The sequence below is a fragment of the Perognathus longimembris genome, chromosome 1, assembly GCF_023159225.1.
Source record: "Perognathus longimembris pacificus isolate PPM17 chromosome 1, ASM2315922v1, whole genome shotgun sequence".
In the NCBI taxonomy this organism is placed as follows: domain Eukaryota; kingdom Metazoa; phylum Chordata; class Mammalia; order Rodentia; family Heteromyidae; genus Perognathus; species Perognathus longimembris.
Window position 1 is genome coordinate 40,946,413 of NC_063161.1, and position 19,357 is coordinate 40,965,769.

Below are 19,357 nucleotides of genomic sequence, written 5' to 3' on the forward strand. Positions count from 1 at the left end.
TGATCCCTAGTCATGAGTTGGGGAGATAGAAAACTGTTGGGGATTCATCTTTGGCCTTGAGGGGGGGAAGGGCAAGGAAAGCTATCCAGAGATGCTGCCCTTCCCCCAGCCCTGGGACAGTGCAGGCCACACCTTTCTGGGTCTGGAACCAGAAGGGCTGGCTTTGCGACCAGCCCCCCAACTTCTCTCCAGCTAGCACATGTGCTCCCCATTTCCCGGGCTTTGCCCAGGGGTGGCGCTAAGGGGGTGACGTTAGCCCATGAGGGGGTCTTAAGACAAGCTCGCCAGCCTATCGCCAGCTCCTGGTCTATCACCCCTTTTCTCATCAGCATTACTATATTAACTATTAGCCACTCCCCTATTAAATCAGATTTGCTCTTGAAGCTGTCTCTGAGACTTGGCCTCCGCCTGGCTTCCTTCGTGGGTAAGGAGGGAGGAGAGGGGATCTCCTTCGGACACATGCACCTGAGGCCTTCCCTAGCCCCCCACTCCACCCTGGCCTTGCCTGCTGGTCGGGCGACCAGGGGAGAGGGTGAGAAAGGAAGCGCAGATAAGAGAGTAAGCCTAGCATCCCTGCGCCAGGGGAGGAGAACCTAGCCGGCAGAAAACCTTGGAAGACTTTGTAGGACTTAAATGCAATAACGTGCAGAATTATTTTGTGGCACACAGTTTTTTAGCCATTGATGCATTGAAGTCTTGGCCATTCAAATGAGTCTTGCACTGTTTGGGCTGCTATAACAAAATACTACCAAATGGGTGGCTTATGAACAAGAGAAACTTTTTACAGATCTGGAGACTGAGTAGTTCAAGAAAATGACATGGACCTATTCATCATCTAGTCTTGGCACACAGACAACCATCTTTTCCTTTCCAAAGAGACAAAGAGGCTCTCTCGAGCCTCTTTCCAAGGGTACTAAAATCCCACTCATGAGAACTGTATGGTTTGTATTGATATCCTTATGACCTAATCATCTCCCCAAGGCCTCTCACATCCCAGTGCCATCACATTAGAGATTTAGCTTTAATATATGAAACTTGAGAGTATACAAATATTCTGTTTCTCACAAAATCCTTTCTACAAGATCATTTATTTCTGAGCCAATTTCAATGTTTTTATATCAAAACATGTTTTAGAGTCTCAAGCATTCAGTGTGGATACTATTAGCCGACAGAGCTTAATGTTAGAATAAATTTGAAGAACACTGTCTATATTTTCTTTGATTTTTACTCTAAATCCCATAGGTTTCTCAAGTTCATTACTAAAACATTTCACTCACACATTAGGGGTAAAATTGCCTTAATTGTCCAACTTCTTATTTCTTCAGGAATCTAAGAATGGTATTTTGAAATGACCAGATGCAGTGATAATAATTACTTGATATGAATGTCTGACACAAGTATTTGAGAAAATTATAGCATAAATATTCTTTTTTTTTTTTTTGGCCAGTCCTGGGCCTTGAGTTCAGGACCTGAGCTCTGTCCCTGTGCTTCTTTTGCTCAAGGCTAGCACCCTACCACTTGAGCCATAGCACCACTTCTGGTTTCTTCTGTTTATGTGGTACTGAGGAATTGAACCCAGGGGTTCATACATGCTAGACAAACACTCTACCACTAGGCCATATTCCAAGCCCAGCATAAAATAATCTTAAGGTAAAAAACAATATTTGTGAGAATTCCATTTCTGGTGAAAAATCATGAAACTAGTTTCAACTATGAAAGAAAAACCATAGAATACTATGGTTTTCTCTACTTCTCCTCATCATGAGCTGTGTGACCCCAGTCCCCTCATACACCATCTCCCAAACACCTTTTCTCTTGAATTAAACAAAAGTAATATTTCCCTTGAGATATGCATAGCATATTTTGAAATGGAAATGAAAATCCTATGGCAATATGAAACACATATGTTCCTCAACTTACACTGTGGTTATGTACCTGTTAGCCCATCAATTATTGAAAATAGCTTAAGTCAGAAATCTATTTAGCACACCAAACTTACCAAACATCATAGCTTAGCCTTGCCTAATTTAAAAATGCTCAGAACACCTATATTAGCCTATAACTGAGCAAAATCATCCAATGCAAAACTGACTTTATGACAAAATGTTGACTATCTCAGTAGTATATTGCATACTTACTAAATGTGAAAACAGTATGGTTGTATGGCTACGCCTTCATGCTCTTGTAAAGACCATTATGTCCAACCATGGTAAAGCCAAGGATCATCTAAAGTATGTTATCTTATGCTTTTAAATGCATCCACTTCTGTTGCTCATTCTTTTGAGCATCTATTCCTGGAACTAATTGTCAAAGTGTAGTGCAATGATAATTGTAGTATCCTGTTCCCTTTTGTGATTTCACTCAGTTAGCACATTGCTGGAAAATCAACAATGCATTCCCTAGTCTTAGGTCAGAGCACATTTTATGGTTATAGTGTGTGAAGAAACATTTATGTTACAATCATTAAAATTTCTAGGTCCCTTGCCACTTGTTTTGAGCAGATGTCTGCAGTCCCAAGGCTGTCTGACTTGTGGAAGTGGATAATGGGATTTGGGGTGGAGAAAATAGTCAGAGTCCTTTCTACAGGAACCATTTTTTTATCTGCATCAGAAAGTAATGTTCTTGATATGCATAGTCTGGACATTCAGGAATTATAGAACTGGAAGCAAGTTGCCCAATGACGGATGTGGCAGGCACATTCATTTTGTTTGGTCTTGCGTCCTGACCTCGGAGGGCCCTTCACGCTTGCAGCTCTTAGGTAATGCGAACTTTGCTCCATAGATTCTCAGGCAGGGTGATTAATTAAGCAGGCTGTGGAGTTGACACATTCACACAGAATATGGCAGTTGTGTAATGGTGGGGATCAAGGCCCTATACTTCTGTCCCAGCAACCAGAGAGAGCCAATGATTCTACAGGCATGAATAAGCTTTGCTTTCTATGCTCTTCTATAGCTGAGTTTTTTTTAATGTTTCCATAGTGATTGAAATAAAATATATTAGGAGTACACCAAACTACAGAAAGCATTTTGATGGGGTCAAGACTGAGCTAGAAGGGAAGGGATCTGATTTGTAGGTGTTCCTCAGCAGAACTGACTGCTCTGATTCAGTGCCTTGGAGGAAATTGCCCCTACCTTTACTTCAGGTGATAGCCAGAAATGGAGCTCCCTTGAGGGATCTTGATAGTCTTAAGGTGTGAGACGTATGGCTTTCCCTCTACTCTGCCCAGACATACTTATACACTCTGATTTGATTACATTAAGATGTGCTGGTATCATCAAACTTTCAAATAATATACTTCTGTCCTTGCAGAATAACCCAAGTTTGCAGCTGGTTTTCATCAAGGGCAATGTACAGATGAGATGAAAGTGGGTTTCATACACACATCTGATACACACAAGAGTGACATTATCTGAGGTGCTTTCTTGTGGTGTCCTTGGAACTCGTCCTGGCTCTGTGCAGAGCCTGGTTCTGTTTGTCATCTCCCTGGCTGGGCTTGGAAAGGCTTCAAGTAGACAGTATTGTACCTCTTGGCTCGCCCAGCTTTTTCATGCTTTGGGCATTTAAAGTGTAAAGTTTAGAGTTTAAGGATTTCTTAAGCCCCAACCTTTCAAGACAGGAATCTTTATTTACCAGGGAGGTTCAAGGGTACTTCTAAGTTACAATGACCGGCTCGCCACCATGCTGTCCCACTGCACTTCCACAACAATGATTAAACCCAGCCACCCTGGCTTTTGTCACAAAGAAACTGCTCTCCACTTTGTGCCTAGGAGAACATCTGAATCATGAAAAAATAAATCCATTCCAATTCCAGTCCCCTTCCTCATTTATTGCTGTCTTGTAAAATTGTATGTCAGTTTCTTATTTTCTAATTAAACACTGACAATCTATAAAGCTGTTATGGCATTTTTCATACAATAGATTCCAATGACCACACAGAAATATAGACATGCACTTTGAAACATAAATCAGGCACAACTATATCAGTATTCAGTTCTGTAGTAACCTTATGCATACAAACTTGGTGCTTGTTACTTTGAGATTTTTTTTTAAGAGAAAATCATAGGGTTTTTTCCTTCATAAAAGAATCCAACCAATACATATTAAGGACCCAGCCATTTTCCTTTTTTTCCTTCAATTTTTAACCTAAACCCCAAAATAGTCTATTTCTGTACAGTGAATTAAGCAGCCAGCCTTGGTTCCCGAAGACCCTTCTGAGTTAGCATGACCATTAGTGAGCACTAGTGGCTTTGGCTGACATTATTAATTCCATTTCATTCTGACCTTAGATTTTCTATCATGATAAATCATCTTAAATTGTACAGCTTCCAATCCTCCTCATACAATCCAATGAGACTTTTCCCCCTGTAAGGACACACACACACGCGCGCGCACACGAAAGATTACTCAGTGAAAGAAAATTTGCATTAGACACCAAAAGTCTTCATTCTGATAACTTCCTCTCAAATACTCAGAAGTCCACATTTTAAATGAATCAGAAAAGTTGTAGAGGGCTTTACAAAAGATCGCCTGCCATGGAATCTGCCCTCAAATTTAACTTAAGTATTGTGACTTTCTATATTCTGCTGATAGGAGTGGAAACTGAAGCAACTCCTTTGGGAAGGATTTGGCAGTCCATTCTGGAGCAGAATATGCTATGCCCCAGCAGTTGCACTCCCAGATATCTGCCTAGCAGAGCTGGGTAGAAACCTTCATGAAAAGACTGGAACGAGCATAACAGCACTGATTGTAGTAGCCCAAACAGGTAACTTAGAGAGTAGCATGAGCAGGTAAATGGCGGCACAGTATCAGCATGAACTACCGTGTAATACCAAGAATGGAAAAGTTGTGACTATACATGACATGGGTGAATCTCACAGACTCAACCCCCGCCCCCCCGCCCAGGCATCCTTCCAAATTCCAGTTGAAGTACAAAAATAGGCCAAGCCAATCTAGAATACTTTGGAATATGCTCCCCTTTACTGGAATAGTGGTGATTTAGATGGAGTCCTGACAGGCAGGGAGGGGGTGATCCAAGGTGCTAGAAATATTTTGGTTAATCTAAGTGCTAGCTACATAGTATGTTCAGTCTGTGAAAATCCATCAGCCCAGACATATATTATACAAGTACTTTACCATATGTATTATATTTCACTGAGCAGATTTTTTTTAAAAGTACTTTTGCTTTATATAACTGTATAGATCTGCTATTGAATCACAAACTACCCTTTGCGTAAGCATCCCTGATAGCATCCTACAGGTAGCCACACTTCTGCCATTTCCTTGCCCACACCATTCTCTCCTGGAGGCAGCTCTTAGGTATCTCCCAACACCAGCTCTTAAAAATCCTCTGCAGATTCTGTCTGATATCCACCACCCTTCACCCCTAGGAGTGTCCCATCATTCATCCCTTAGTCCCTGGCTCTATCTCCTCATTTTGCCTGTAAGCCTTCCTCCATTTCTCCCTCTGCTGTGTAAGCTCCAAGTAGAGGGGCCTCTTTTCTTTATTCTTAGAACCTTTGACCTCGTGTACTTGGCACGTGCTAGAGCTCACGTCTGTTGCATGAATTTCTTTGGCTGGTCATCCTCAAGCCTGAGATAATTTCCTTGTTGGCTCACACCACCCATTGGCCTAGATGGCCACAAAACAGCCAGGAAGAAATTTTACTAAAGTTAGAAATAAGAAATGTGTATTGTCCTGACCTGATACTAACAGTTAGGAAGCTAAGGAGGAAGAGCATGAATTTGAGGTCAGCCTGGCTATACAATAAGTTACAGGCCAACCTATGAAGCAGGACTATATGGGCACACATGCACACATGCACAAACACACACATGTACATACAGAGAACATAAATAAATTAATACAGCTGATGTTTGTGCCCAATGTGTGTGCATGTACCCAAGTTCACTCACTTGCATCACAGTACAAATGTTTTGCACAAATGCAGACAAAACTGCCAAAAAGAAAAAGTTAGAATACATTCTAGCATGTACAATGAATAAGGAATGCTTAAGAGAGTGTTCAGAATTTTTACTTTGGTGGAAGTTGGTTCTTAATGTGTATACTTGATCTCACTTTGAATTTGGTCCACATTTTAATAGGCCACCATCTCTATGAAATTTGCCCAGGGAAGGGGTTCAAGTCATAATACATATTTATATTCATGAATTGCATAGGCATCAGAAGTAAAGTAACCCATGCAAAAATTATTCATGGATCTTAGAAGTTTAAGGCCAAGAAATCATTAGGCTGTATTACTTAAAGCAACCCAACAAATCCTGCCACATTTTTTCAGGCTTTAAACTTGGGGTTTGTTGCTTATAGTGAATTTGAGGTAAAAATCACTTTTAGAATTCAAGACTCCAGAATACTGATGTAAGCAATACTTTAGCAGGAAAAGCTAGTACAAATGAAATACTGCTCACTGACTGTGCTTCTGGAATGCTAAGAAGGCTCTAAGAAGTTTCCAGATCCCCAAGATGTTGGGCTATTTTCTGCATTGCCCAACCTAATATAACCTTGCTGGCCTGGTAGGAATCCTAAGCTTCCCCAGGCCCCATATGGAAGGCAGGGTACCTGGTTGAATATTGCCTGGTTGAACCCTCTTACTGAAGACTTCAACTTTCCTGCAAGTTATTGAAACAGGGAGTAGTTGTGGGCTGGGAATATGGCCTAGTGGCAAGGGTGCTTGCCTCACATACATGAAGCCCTGAGTTCGATTCCCCAGCACCACATATATAGAAAATGGCCAGAAGTGGCGCTATGGCTCAAGTGGCAGAGTGCTAGCCTTGAGCAAAAAGAAGCCAGGGACAGTGCTCAGGCCCTAAGTCCAAGCCCAGGACTGGCAAAAAAAAAAAAAAAAACAAAATTCATTTGTGTGTGTGTGTGTGTGTGTGTGTGTGTGTGTGTGTGTGTGTCAGTACTAGAGCTTGAGAACTCAAGGCCTCACACTCTTCGTTTTGCTTTTTCTTCTGGTGCTGGCTTTTTCTGCTGTCTGACACTACCACTTGAGCCATATCTCTGCTTTTTAACTTTTAAAAACCTTGCCTATAAATACTGAGTTCTCAAAAAGCTAATATTTTTATGAAGAAAATTAATAACCACTTCTAAGTGTCAGTGGTTCATGCCTCTAATCCTAGCTACTCAAGAGGCTGAGATCACAGTCCAAAACTAGCCTGGGAAGGAAAGTTTGTGAGATTTTTATCTCTAATTAATCACCAAAAAGACATAAATGGAGCTGTGGCTAAGTAGTAGAATGCCAGCCTTGAACAAAAAAGCTCAGGGACAGTGCCCAGGCCATGAGTTCAAACCCCAGGATTCATTCTCTCTCTCTCTCTCTCTCTCTCTCTCTCTCTCTCTCTCTCTCTCTCACACACACACACACACACACACACAGATAAACACATACATACACACACACAAATAGCTTTTAAAGTTAAAAGAACATGTAATTGGGTAAAGGATGTGGCTCAATGGTAGAACACTTGGCAATCATGCAGGAGGACCTGAGTTCAGTCCCAATCACCACCAAAGATTTAAAAAAGGAAAGAAAGAAGGGCTGGGGATATAGCCTAGTGGCAAGAGTGCCTGCCTCGGATACACGAGGCCCTAGGTTCGATTCCCCAGCACCACATATACAGAAAACGGCCAGAAGCGGCGCTGTGGCTCAAGTGGCGGAGTGCTAGCCTTGAGCGGGAAGAAGCCAGGGACAGTGCTCAGGCCCGGAGTCCAAGGCCCAGGACTGGCCAAAAAAAAAAAAAAAAAAAAGAAAGAAAAGAAAATGATCTATGATCTATGGTTAGTGATAGAAATGTTCGTCAATATGGATAAGTGAAAAAGAAAACTTTCAGTTAACATTCTTCTAATGTTTTCATGACTTTGAAGGTAAGCTTGCACTACAATTGGAAGGAAAGATGTACTAATAAAGCACATATATTTTCCTCTACAGACCAACATGTGTATTTTTTAAACTAAATGTGTATTTTAGCATTTTTCATTAAGCAGCCATATGTCTCCTTGGCTCCTACCTGATTCTTGAGTTGTGTTGTGTCACCTTAACATCATTGACTCTAGAGGGCCTGCGGGGTACATACAGCATTGAGTATTCAAAGTGTTGGTAAGAAGGAGACCTAGAATTGAGAAGTGGATGATGATTGTGATGAAGAGAAGTGGTAAAATTATGGCAGATATACAGAGACTGGGAAAAATGTCACAGTACAAAGACAATAGGCATGTTTATGACAGAAAGGGAGCCAAATGGTTGTCAACACTACATAAAAAGAAAAGAAGAGGAATAAAGAAGAGAAGAGAGGAAGAGGAGAGAGGAAAAGGGAAAAGAGAAGAGGAGAGGAGGGGAGGGGAGGGGAGGGGAGGGGAGGGGAGGGGAGGGGAGGGGAGGGGAGGGGAGGGGAGAGGAGAGGAGGGGAGGGGAGGGGAGGGGAGGGGAGGGGAGGGGAGGGGAGGGGAGGAAAGAAGTGATCCTAAGGTCATAGTTTCATCTTGGGGCAAGATCAAGCAGATTGAGATAGGACAGGACATCTGAAAATGAGACTTGTGTATCTTCCTGTCTCCTGTGTCTAAGCAGGCTCCAGGCCTGGAAGAGGGATATACTCTAGATGATTTTGAGGGACCTTTAAATTTAGTATGGTGGGGGAGGGAGTAAGTCTGCTGATGAATATCTAGGAAGCATAAATACTGAGTTTTACAAAGGTGAGTTTTGGAAAGAAAGAGAACTTAATACTTAGTAGAGCAGGTCTGTGGTGTGGACTTCTGGCTTGTACTTTGGGATATGGCTAAAAGTCTGATTCACAGGTCACTGCATCCCTTTACACAGTGGTTTTGTTTTTCCCCTCAGGTAATTTCTTTTTTTTATTAATTAAATTTTGTTGACAAGTTGTACACAGTGGTTTTGATCCAAGGAGGCTTGAAGCGCTGCTCAGCTTGTCTGCTGGATGTTCCCCACCCCCCCCCCCCAGGCTTCTGGATACCACTTGGTATAATGGAATTTAGGACAGATTGTAAAATGTGTTGCTCTGGCATTTGAGAAATCAACAGAAACAGGATATTGCTTTTTCCTCATCCTTCCCCCCTTTATCATATGCCAGAGATATCTCCCCATATCTCTATAAGGAAGAAACAAACTTCTTTCTAAAGACAACTGGGCCACAGCAGAATCTGAAAATTTTTGGTTTTCTGAGATTCCTGACATTATTCCCAATACCTCCTAACGCCATTGTCCAATTCTCTTTCTCCATGAATGTCCATTCTTCAGTATTCATTTCTGGCCAGTATTCCACTTGCTTCCTTTGGCTTCTGAGAAGCGGAGCTTTGGTGACTAACTAGTACTTCCAAACTTCCCTGAGCATCAACGGGGTACCCTGGGAAGGAAGCTATCAGTGATGCCTATTATAGGTTGAATATACCTAGTCCAGAACTTCAAAAATCTGAAAACTTGGGTTTGGGAATGTGGCTTAGTAGTAGAGTGCTTGCCTAGCATGCATGAAACCCTGGGTTCGATTCCTTAGTACCAAATACACAGAAAAAAAAATCTGAAAGTGGTGTTGTGGCTTAAGGGGTAAAGTGCTAGCCTTGAGCAAAAAGAAGCCAGGGACAGTGCTCTGGCCCAGAGACCCAAGCCCCAGGACTGGCAAAAAAAAAAAAAATCTGAAAACTTTGGAGGGATAAAATGTCATGATACTCTAATGGAAAATGACACATCTGATCTCTTGGGAGAGATTGGAGTCAAAATTCAGGCACATAGATAATACCGATAATAAAATTATCATCAGGTGAAATGTATAAGGTGTATATGAAACACAAACGAATTTTGCATTTTTAATATAGGTTTCTTCCAATATATAATACATAAATAATATTAAATGTATATTTGTATGGAAATAGAGAGAGAGAAATATTGTAAACAGATAGGTCTATTTCACATTCAGACACCAATCCTAAATACTTCCAGTCCCTATCATTTGGGATTCAGAATAGGTGACCTGTACCAATGAACTGAGAAAGGGGCCATCTGTCCTGTGCATTCTGACAGTGCCAGGCAGGCAGTGAGGTGCCCGGCCCACTCTTTTCCATGCCAAAGAATAAGAGCTGATCGGGGCTGGGGATATAGCCTAGTGGCAAGAGTGCCTGCCTCGGATACACGAGGCCCTAGGTTCGATTCCCCAGCACCACATATACAGAAAACGGCCAGAAGCGGCGCTGTGGCTCAAGTGGCAGAGTGCTAGCCTTGAGCGGGAAGAAGCCAGGGACAGTGCTCAGGCCCTGAGTCCAAGGCCCAGGACTGGCCAAAAAAAAAAAAAAAAAAAAAAAAAAAAAAAAAAAAGAATAAGAGCTGATCCATTCCATTACACCACTAGCATGCAGACACAAGACGATGCAGGAAGTTTTAGTTCGTGTATGCTTACAACGTGTGCCCTGTGAGCAAGGAAGTTAAAATGGGAATGCTCCATCTCATGGACAGCTAGATTTGAATTTTGGATGTGACAGTCAGATGGTTTGTTGTTTTCGAAGCAATTCCCTAAGTGGCTGTTTTTCTTAAGACTTTTTTTTTTTCTTGTGAACTGAGATTTCGGGGGATGGGGAGAAGCCATCTGCTCCTGAATGGTCTTCCAATGACTGAAGCAATGACTGCAGAGCAAACTGGAGGGGCTCCAGCAGAACACTCCTGTCTGCTTTATCTAGCCTCACCGCACAGCCTCAGGCCCTTTTGTTTACTGAAGACTCTGTGCTTTGTTCCAAGGCCTTGCCTGGTAGGTGCCTACAGTAGAGTGAGATGAGAGCTGAGTTCATGGAACCTCTTATCTCACCACTGAGCCACTCCAGAAAATTGAACCACCTTGCATCTGAACTTAAAAATGAACTTGACTAAAGATGTGGTACTTATATACTATGGACTTTACACAGCCATTAGAAAGAATAAAATAATGTCATTTGCAGGGAAGTGGATGGAACTAGAACATATCATGTTAAGTGAGGTAAGCCAAGATCAGAGAGACAAACAGCACATGTTCTCTCTGATATGTAGAAGTTAGATCTAAAATGCACTGGGATATGACAAATTACACAAGATTCTATATACTTACATACGGTGACATCAAAAGAGAACAGTCTTAGGAGAGAATTGCAAAGGTGCAATACCTAAATGTCTCTTCATATTTATATGAATTAATATATATACTGAAAGGAACTCCTAAGTTATAGAAACAAAAGACTCTTTTTAATTTTTTTATTCCTGATGATTCTGTATCCTTTACCTTACATATGATGTATTCACATGTATATCTTCAGGAAGGTAGGGAGAGGGCACAGAACTTGAGGAAAAAGGGTGAACAAGTGCAGTGCACTGGACATTGATAAAAGTGAACTATACAAATTGTGGGTGGAGATGGGAGGGAGGGAATGGGAGAGAATGAGGGAACAGACAACACTGTATGAAAGGAAATGTACTCATTACCTGACTCATATAAATGTAACCCCTATGTACATCACCTCTATAATAAAAATAAATTAATTTTTAAAAATCACTTTAGAAAAGCTTTCTTCCTTCCACCTTCAGCTACATGCACCTTTGCTTACAAAATTTATTATATTAGATTAAAAATTTGTAAATTAAGTATATGAATTTTCCTCACTCATCCTCTATTAGTGTTGAAATTCAAAAATCTATTTCTCTTAAAATATGAGACAATTTTCTTGTCTTTGAATGGCCTGTCTCAATTTGCAAAACATCTTTGAGACTTATTTTGTCCTCTAAATATGTGTGTGGCTTTTTCTTTCTATTTAGGCATTCATGCAGCCTCACTTGCTGGGAAATGAGTTCACACATTTGGAGTTTCCAAGGAGAGTACAGAGAAAGGAGCTTGGAAAGAAGATGCTCTACAGGGACTTTAACATGACAGGCTGGTAAGAGCATGCCTCCTTCTACCTGGGCACCACCTCAGAGAAAGTGTTTGTGTGTGTGTGCGTGTGTGTGTGTGTGTCTGTGTGTGTAGCATCACAAGAGGTGGTGCAGCCCATGTTTGTAAAGGACAAGGCCTTACACCTACTCCTGTACTTGCTTAGGACCAGAGCTCAGATCTCAAGCACTGTTTTCCCTGTGAAGCTAACCTAATTCTTTATTCCTGCATGGAGCAATCATTTGGAAACTTAAAATACATTAAGTTTTTATGTTTATAAACCAGGGATAGAAGGCCTTTCTTTAGTTAGTCGTTACAAGCCTATGCCTACAATCTCAGCACCTGGTAGGCTAAGGAACCAAAATAGCGACTTTCAGGCTAGCCTGGGCTACATTCTGAATTCAAAGTCAGCTTGAGCTATGCAGAAAGACCTTTCTTCAAAAAAAATTAAAATAAGATAAAATATATAGAAGAGCTGATGGTTATTTTCCAAAGGCTTCTTGACTTAGACTGGCATGGACATATTCCCAACTGATTTTCTAAATGAGCCAAGTTGAATAAATACTTAACCCCTATTTTTACAAGGATAAAGTGAAAAGAAGAACAAAGAAGATTGAAACGTTGTTATGGAGACTGGAAGTAATGAATTAGTTTCATTAAAAGCAGCCTTTGGTGTCTGGGAAAGATTAGCTCCAGTATCTCCTACAGAAGTCAACATCTGAAGGTGCACAACCCTCCCATAAGTAAACTAGCATGTATTTATTGTATTTAGCATACGCATATATACTTTAGATCATCTCTAAATTGCTTAAAATACCTAACACATGTAAATGCTCTGTAAGAAGTTCCCATGCTATATCATTTAGGGAATAAAAAATGATATGAACATTTTTATTGCAGGAACTTGAAAAAATTCCACACACAATTGTCTAAATCCTCAGGTATGAAACCTTTAGATAGGCAGAACCAACAGCATATGTGGCAGGCAGATTGAAATAAGAACACTTACTTAACAAGGCATGTCTTATTCCCAAAACACCTGTATGCACACCAGGACCATTGACTTAGACCTCATGTGCTTATTCCACCTGAATAAGAGACTTGGTGAAAGACAGAAACAGTTAGTGGCAAATGGTATAGAGAGGAAATGAAAGAGAACTTCCTCTTATGCCTTGAGATCCTAATAAGTAAACCTCATACCTGCTTACATAATTTCCCCTTTCCTTACTATGTCCCCAACAAAAGCAAAGAAGTCCCTTTCATGATACTTCTCTATTGACTAAAACAATTGTGACAAAGTATGCCAGTAGGGTTCCCCATGTTGATAACCTCTAAGCTTGAGATCTACTTCCTGGGCATATGTTGTTACAAAGGAACAAGTTGAACAAGTTAAAGCTGAGCTAAGGGACTTCTGCTTGTCCTTTGCTAACTGAAAAAGAAGAGCCTCATGTAGATCCACTCTTCTTCTTCTATAATGAATTCAGCACACTATGGCTGAAGCACCAAAGCCTGCCCACCACCTGATTTTCCAAATTATTCTTTAAAAGAAAAAAAAGAAAAGTACAGCCACATGTGTTTGCTTACATTTGATCTATGACTGCCTTCACAGGACAGCCAGACAGTTGCATAGTTACAATAAAGTCTGTAAAGCCCACACAGTCTCAAATCTTTGCCCTGCTCTAAAACATGAATAGATTTGTCACAGAGTTTGTGATCTTTGCAGCTCTGAGGTTTTATGTCCCAGAGTCATTATTCTAACTCTACCTGAATTTTCTTTTAAATTGATTTACATTCAGTCAGCAAAATCAGCACATCTTGCAGAAAAGTTGAGAGCAAGAACTAATGCATTTGAAAATACCTAGGGGTTTGATCTGGGCACTGTAGTGATAACTTATCTGACTGTCTATCTACCTACCTGCCTACCTTCCTGCTTACCTATCCATTTGTGCCAGTGCTGGGGCTTGAACTCAGGATTTTGTATTCTCACTTGGCTTTTTTGGCTCAAGGCTAGCATTCTACTACTTGAGCACTTGAGCCACATCTCTGCTTTGGGGTTTCTTTTCTTCCCTCCTTAGTAGCTAGGAGTATAGGCATGAGCCATCAGCACCCAGCTACTATAGAGTTCTATACTATACTATATTTATTATAGAAAAAGTTAGGATGCTGTATGGTTGTAAACAATATTTTTTAAGTTGATCTAAAAGGAGAGTGAGGAAAATGCCTAAGGACAAAGTACAAGAGGAAAACAATGCACTTTGAAGCAAAATCAGCTTATATTGACAGAACATACCAGAAGACGAAAAGCCAGACAAGAAATTTACATTGACTGCAAATTGCCTTTTGTATAGTCCTGGGAAAAAGAATTCAATGGAAGCAGTGTTTGAAAAGGCTATATGTTAAGAGAAACTTGGAAAAGACTAATTCCAGAAAGCAGATTTGGGTCTCCAGGAAAAAAAAAAAAAAAAAACTCATAGAAATATCTGTATGAGATCTCTAGGACTAACTACAGGGTTGAAAAAGGAAAGAAGTAAAACAAAAACAACAACACAAGGAACAAGAAACAAGCAGGTTAGCCATCAATAGCTCCATTATCTATTTAAATATGTCTAGTATAAACTAGCTTCTAAGGGCGATAAAGAACACAAGAGCCTCAGCCTGTAGTCCAGTGACTGCCACATAGTAAAAAGATTGCAAATGTTAATTGGCTGAAAGAAAAGGGGTATAGTCAACAGAATTTGTGGGGGCCAGGCCAACGTTGTAGACAGCCAGTGTGAACAGTGAGAGTGGGGACATTGCCTTGGAGACACTGAACTTGTTTGTATGTCTTTCTATGCCAGAAAGGCAAGTCAGATCAAAGTCTTCAGAGCTTGTAAATATCATGTTTAAAAATCTGCCAAACAGAAGAGTATATTTCTTGCAGATACTTAGTGTCAGTTCATGGAGAGAACAACTTAGTGTACTAGCTTTCCAAAGCACTTCTAATAGATGATAGCTAGACATTCTACTTTAATGTGCAAGGTGCTTTCAAAAGCTGTAAACAGGCCACTCAAGCACTATGATGAGATTAGATTTTTATAAACTCATCTCTCCAAGGTATATTTTCTTGGGGGAGTGGCTTGTACATCTTTTCCTTTAAGACATGGCTAAAGATCACCTTTTTAATTTCAGTAATTTCAGGAGCTTTGTTACATCAAGCTTCATGTGCTCAAATATCCCATCCATCCCCCACTCCCAGCTGTGGGGTGGGGGGTCCTGCAGCACAGATAAGCAGTCCATAAATGCCTGTTTTTAATTACATGGAACTTCACAGAAACCACTAAATAATTGAAGAGTCAGGACTAAGAATGGCTTCTGTCAGACATGATTTGTTTTCAGCATAATTCCCAACATGGCTGTTGACTCACAAGGTTAACTATGAGCAGAGGTTTATGCATACCTTTGTGTGTTTCCTTATTTGTTCTTTCTTTCAATTTGAAAATGGGACTTTGGGAGAAGGAAAGCCCTGTATGTGTTCACTGGGGTAACTTGGGAATATTACAGTTTAGACCATAAGTTTTTGTAATCCCTTTCCCCCATACTTAATGAGCTCATTTTAGTAGTATTTTTGCCCTGGGACATAAAGCTTCAGACCAAACAGATTTATTTTCTAGGACTTAAAGAAAATGGAATCAGCTGTCATTCTTAGTTGCTTGGTGGGAAAGGGCTGTTAAATCAATGCCATAGAAAGTGAGGTAAGGAAACTCTATCTGATTTCTTTTCTCACTGTCTTCAGTTACTACAAAGGTATTGGAAAGGGTTGAAGGTAGACTGATGAGCATTTGGAAGATGTCATGGGCGAGGATGCAAATGAGTTCTCTTAGTCCTACTTTTATGTTTCTTGGCTCCAGAGGTAGCCTTGCACTTTAACTGATTTCTCTGAAAACTGTCTGTTATAACAGGATCCACCCCCACTGCTAAGCCATTTAATCCTTGTAGTAAATTCCTACTTGTGTAGATTTTTATGTCCCCCTTCACTCTCATTAATTATGATAGTAATGGGGCTGGCTGACAGTTATTAGAGCTATAGGCTAGGCACTGTGAATGAGAGCTGTGCCTAATTCCTCATATTGAACTCATAAAACAGCCCTGTGATGGAGGAACATTATATAGATGAAGAAACCGAGGCACAGAGGCTGACTAACTCTTCCAAGGCTGGAATATGAAGCCAGACTGTGATTCAGAGTGCGCACTATTAGCTACTGCCAATTGTGGAACAATTCTTTTATTCCCATTTCAAAGTTGACCAAATAGAGACTCTGTCTCTAAACTGTCTCTAAATAGAGATTCAGTGGTTTACCCCATTTTCACCAGTAAACAAGAATCAGAATAAAGACTGCCCAGCTTTCTGACTCCTATTCCAGAATTTATTCTGATGCAGTGTGCAGATATCATCAGTTTTGAACTCTGGTATAAATGTAAACAAGGGGATTTCTTTCTACTTGGACAGAGTCTCCTTGATAGTTCATTAGAGAAGGAGAGGATGGAATGACGCATTTTAAGAATAGGACGGACGGCAGTGACTTTTCTTGTTCCCTAGATCACTGGCCAAATTAAACAGAGATGCCTTATACTCGTCACCATGATTTGGGGGTGGGGGGTGATGGTGGGGAAGAACCTAAAGCTCCTGTGCTTAGGAAAATTGACTGCTCTCATTAGAAGAGCACCATGCCAGCATTCTGTGGTGTGTCTGCAGCAGGAAGGAAGTGGAGGAAAGGATGTCAGCTCTGGGAAGCCTTGTCTCATCATTAAGGATGAGTCTGTTGCCTCCTGCCAGGGACCCTTCCCCACCCTCCTGATTTCTCAGAGACTGTGGAGCAGCTTGGCAGGCCCAGATTGTTTAGAGGACAAAAGGTTATTGTCACCATGCCTGTCATAATGAAATTGGTCTCTTCCCTGGCTCCCCCACCTCCCCCTCCTCCCCCTCTTTCCTCTCCTCTGATAGTTGGTTCAGTGGCTTGATTTACAAAGCCTTTGTCTATACCCAGCACGGTTTGGTCCCTGGTATGGCCTTCCTTTGCTCTCCCATCACCCGTTCAGCTCTCACCTTCTGTGCCTGGTGTCATTGGTCCTGGTGCCAGAATCTCTCAAGCCAGGGCCCTCCCTTCACCCCCACCCTCCAGTCCTTTGTGTTGAGCTGCTATTGCAGGATTCACACTGTAGCTGGCATTGTGTCATCTTGAGAGCTCTGCGTCGTGACCCACAGCCCTCAGAGCTGTCTCAGGTCATAATTTGCTGGCAAGCATCTATGTTAGCGACTGGAAACAACAGTTTCTCACAGCTGGCTTTGTGGCACCAGGTCCCTCCTCCTGTGAGTGCTGGTGATTTTGCTTTCTCATATATAGGACCAGTGCTCTTCATGCCGTGCTTCCAGCCACATGGGGTGACAAGCCAGCTGGGGGCCCAGAATGACATTGGTGTGGGAGGGGGCTGTGACTTCACCCTTGGCTTCAGGCCAAGTTCTCTGGCAGCTGTTCTTGGGCTGATGGGATTTATAGAGAGAGCAGAGGCCAAAGAAGAAAAGTCCGTCATATGAATTTGAAATTGTCTCCAGATGGTTCTGTTCACGAACAAGGCACACCAGAATTCTTCCTTTAAGCAACTAGAATTCTCCCCTTATGGTGATCTTGTTTCCGGGTAGACGTTGCAAGGAGAGCGCTGCTTTGGGTGATAGGCTTTTTGAGGCTTTGCCTTTTCAAGGTACCTCCTTTGTAAAAATGCTTCCTTTGCCCGTTGAGACTCACTATAGGGAATGGGAGACTTCCGTTGTGCTTTTTTGAGCTTCTGGGAAAGGCAGCTTCCACTAGAAAGACTCCAGAGATGGTAACCTTTTATTCTTGTCTTTTGCAACCCTTAACATTTTATGACTCTAACTTAATGATGTGTCAGGATAATTTTCCTCCTCTGTTTCCCTTAAGACCATGAGCAAATCAGACGATTTTCCATGGAGAACAGAGCAGTTAACCATCATTTTCTCCATTCATTGCTCCTTACTTTGATGAAGGTAAAGGAAATCTTTTGCATTCTCTGTGCTCTTAAGTGCATCAGCCAGTAGCCACATGTGGCTATTTATATTTCAATTTGCTAAAGTTAAGTAAAATTAAAATTAAAAAACAAATTCTTCATGTTTCACTAGCCATGTCACAATTGCTCAGTAGGCAGTGAACATGCAACAGCACCATTTTGAAAAAGCAAAGGACAGACAGGGAAAACTAAATGGCATAGGCCACTCTCTGTGACCCCTGACCCTACTGAGTCAGATGGAGGATGGGCTTCACCCCATCTTCTCAGTCACCAACTGACTCTTCTCCAGCTCTCACTCCTGCTGGCCAGGGAGGGATCCCAGTTCATTTCAGCCTTTAGCCTCTTTCCTTCTTGCTTTTACTTTTACTTCTTACAATGTATTTCAGACCCAAAGAATGTGATTAAAAGGCAACTTCCTTTCTAAGCCTCTCCATTCTGTTGGGAGTCCCAGCTCAGCCACGAGAGGCACAGTTCAATAGCCTTGGTCTTCTTCCTAACCACCCAAATATTTTCTGGAAAGTAGAATTCACGAGAGGCAGCCCAGGCATGATCTGGAACTGCAGGGTCAAGTTTTACAAGTATTGTAGACATAGCTTCTATCTTCTTTCTAGTTCTTCTTCAGTGTTCTCTGACAGCACGTTTGGGCAGGCTGACAAGACTGTGGATGAACAGATTGAGAAGTGCCATAAAAGGCTCTGGGAAAACAACTCCAGAGTAGCACCCGCTTTTAATACAAATTGATTTATTGAATCAAGCGCAGAAAGCCTGTTATAGAAACCCCAGGCTTCCTCCTCCCCATGACCACCTAATAAAGCTGCCCCAACTGACACTCCTCATTAGCTTTTCCACTGCTCCCCAGGCAGTTTTTAAAGGGACAGTGTCCCTCTTTGGAGACTGAATTTATATGTTAGCCCTGCCTGTGGGTCCTAATGAGCTCAGAGTCAGTAGTCTTAGTTGGAAAAACCTGCATTTTCTAACAGCTCAACTCTTGAGTTTTACAGAGTAATTGAAAATTCCAAATTCCATACTTTCCCCTCTTTTTGTCTTTAATCACTCTTAACTCAGTCTTTGGAAATTTACCTACAGATGCCTCCGACTTGTATTTGGGAGGCACAGAAGGATCTTTCAAGTCCCGCCCCAGTGCAAATCCTGATATTACTGTTGTACCACAGACCACACTGGCAGGCTTTTTAGACTCACCAGAGAAATATCACATTCTGATTTTATAATTACTTCACAAGAAGACAGGCCTTTCCCTAGTGCAACCTGATACTGATTTCCTCCCAGCAACTTGTATTTTCATAATTTAATGATTATGGGCCACCTTGGCAGCAGTCTAATTGCTGAGGGCAATCTGAAAATCTGACGGAGAAAGGGAGAGGAA

At 41.5% G+C, this 19,357-nt stretch overlaps 1 protein-coding gene across 1 annotated transcript in view; it reads left to right on the forward strand.

Annotated features, from left to right (window-relative positions):
* Positions 1 to 19,357, forward strand: part of Ppm1h (protein phosphatase, Mg2+/Mn2+ dependent 1H) — a 193,920-nt gene that overhangs the window by 129,887 nt on the left and 44,676 nt on the right. Inside the window, exon 6 of the mRNA XM_048360422.1 lies at positions 11,802 to 11,920. Coding sequence (XP_048216379.1) covers positions 11,802 to 11,920 — 119 coding nt within the window. The remainder of the gene's footprint in view (positions 1 to 11,801; positions 11,921 to 19,357) is intronic.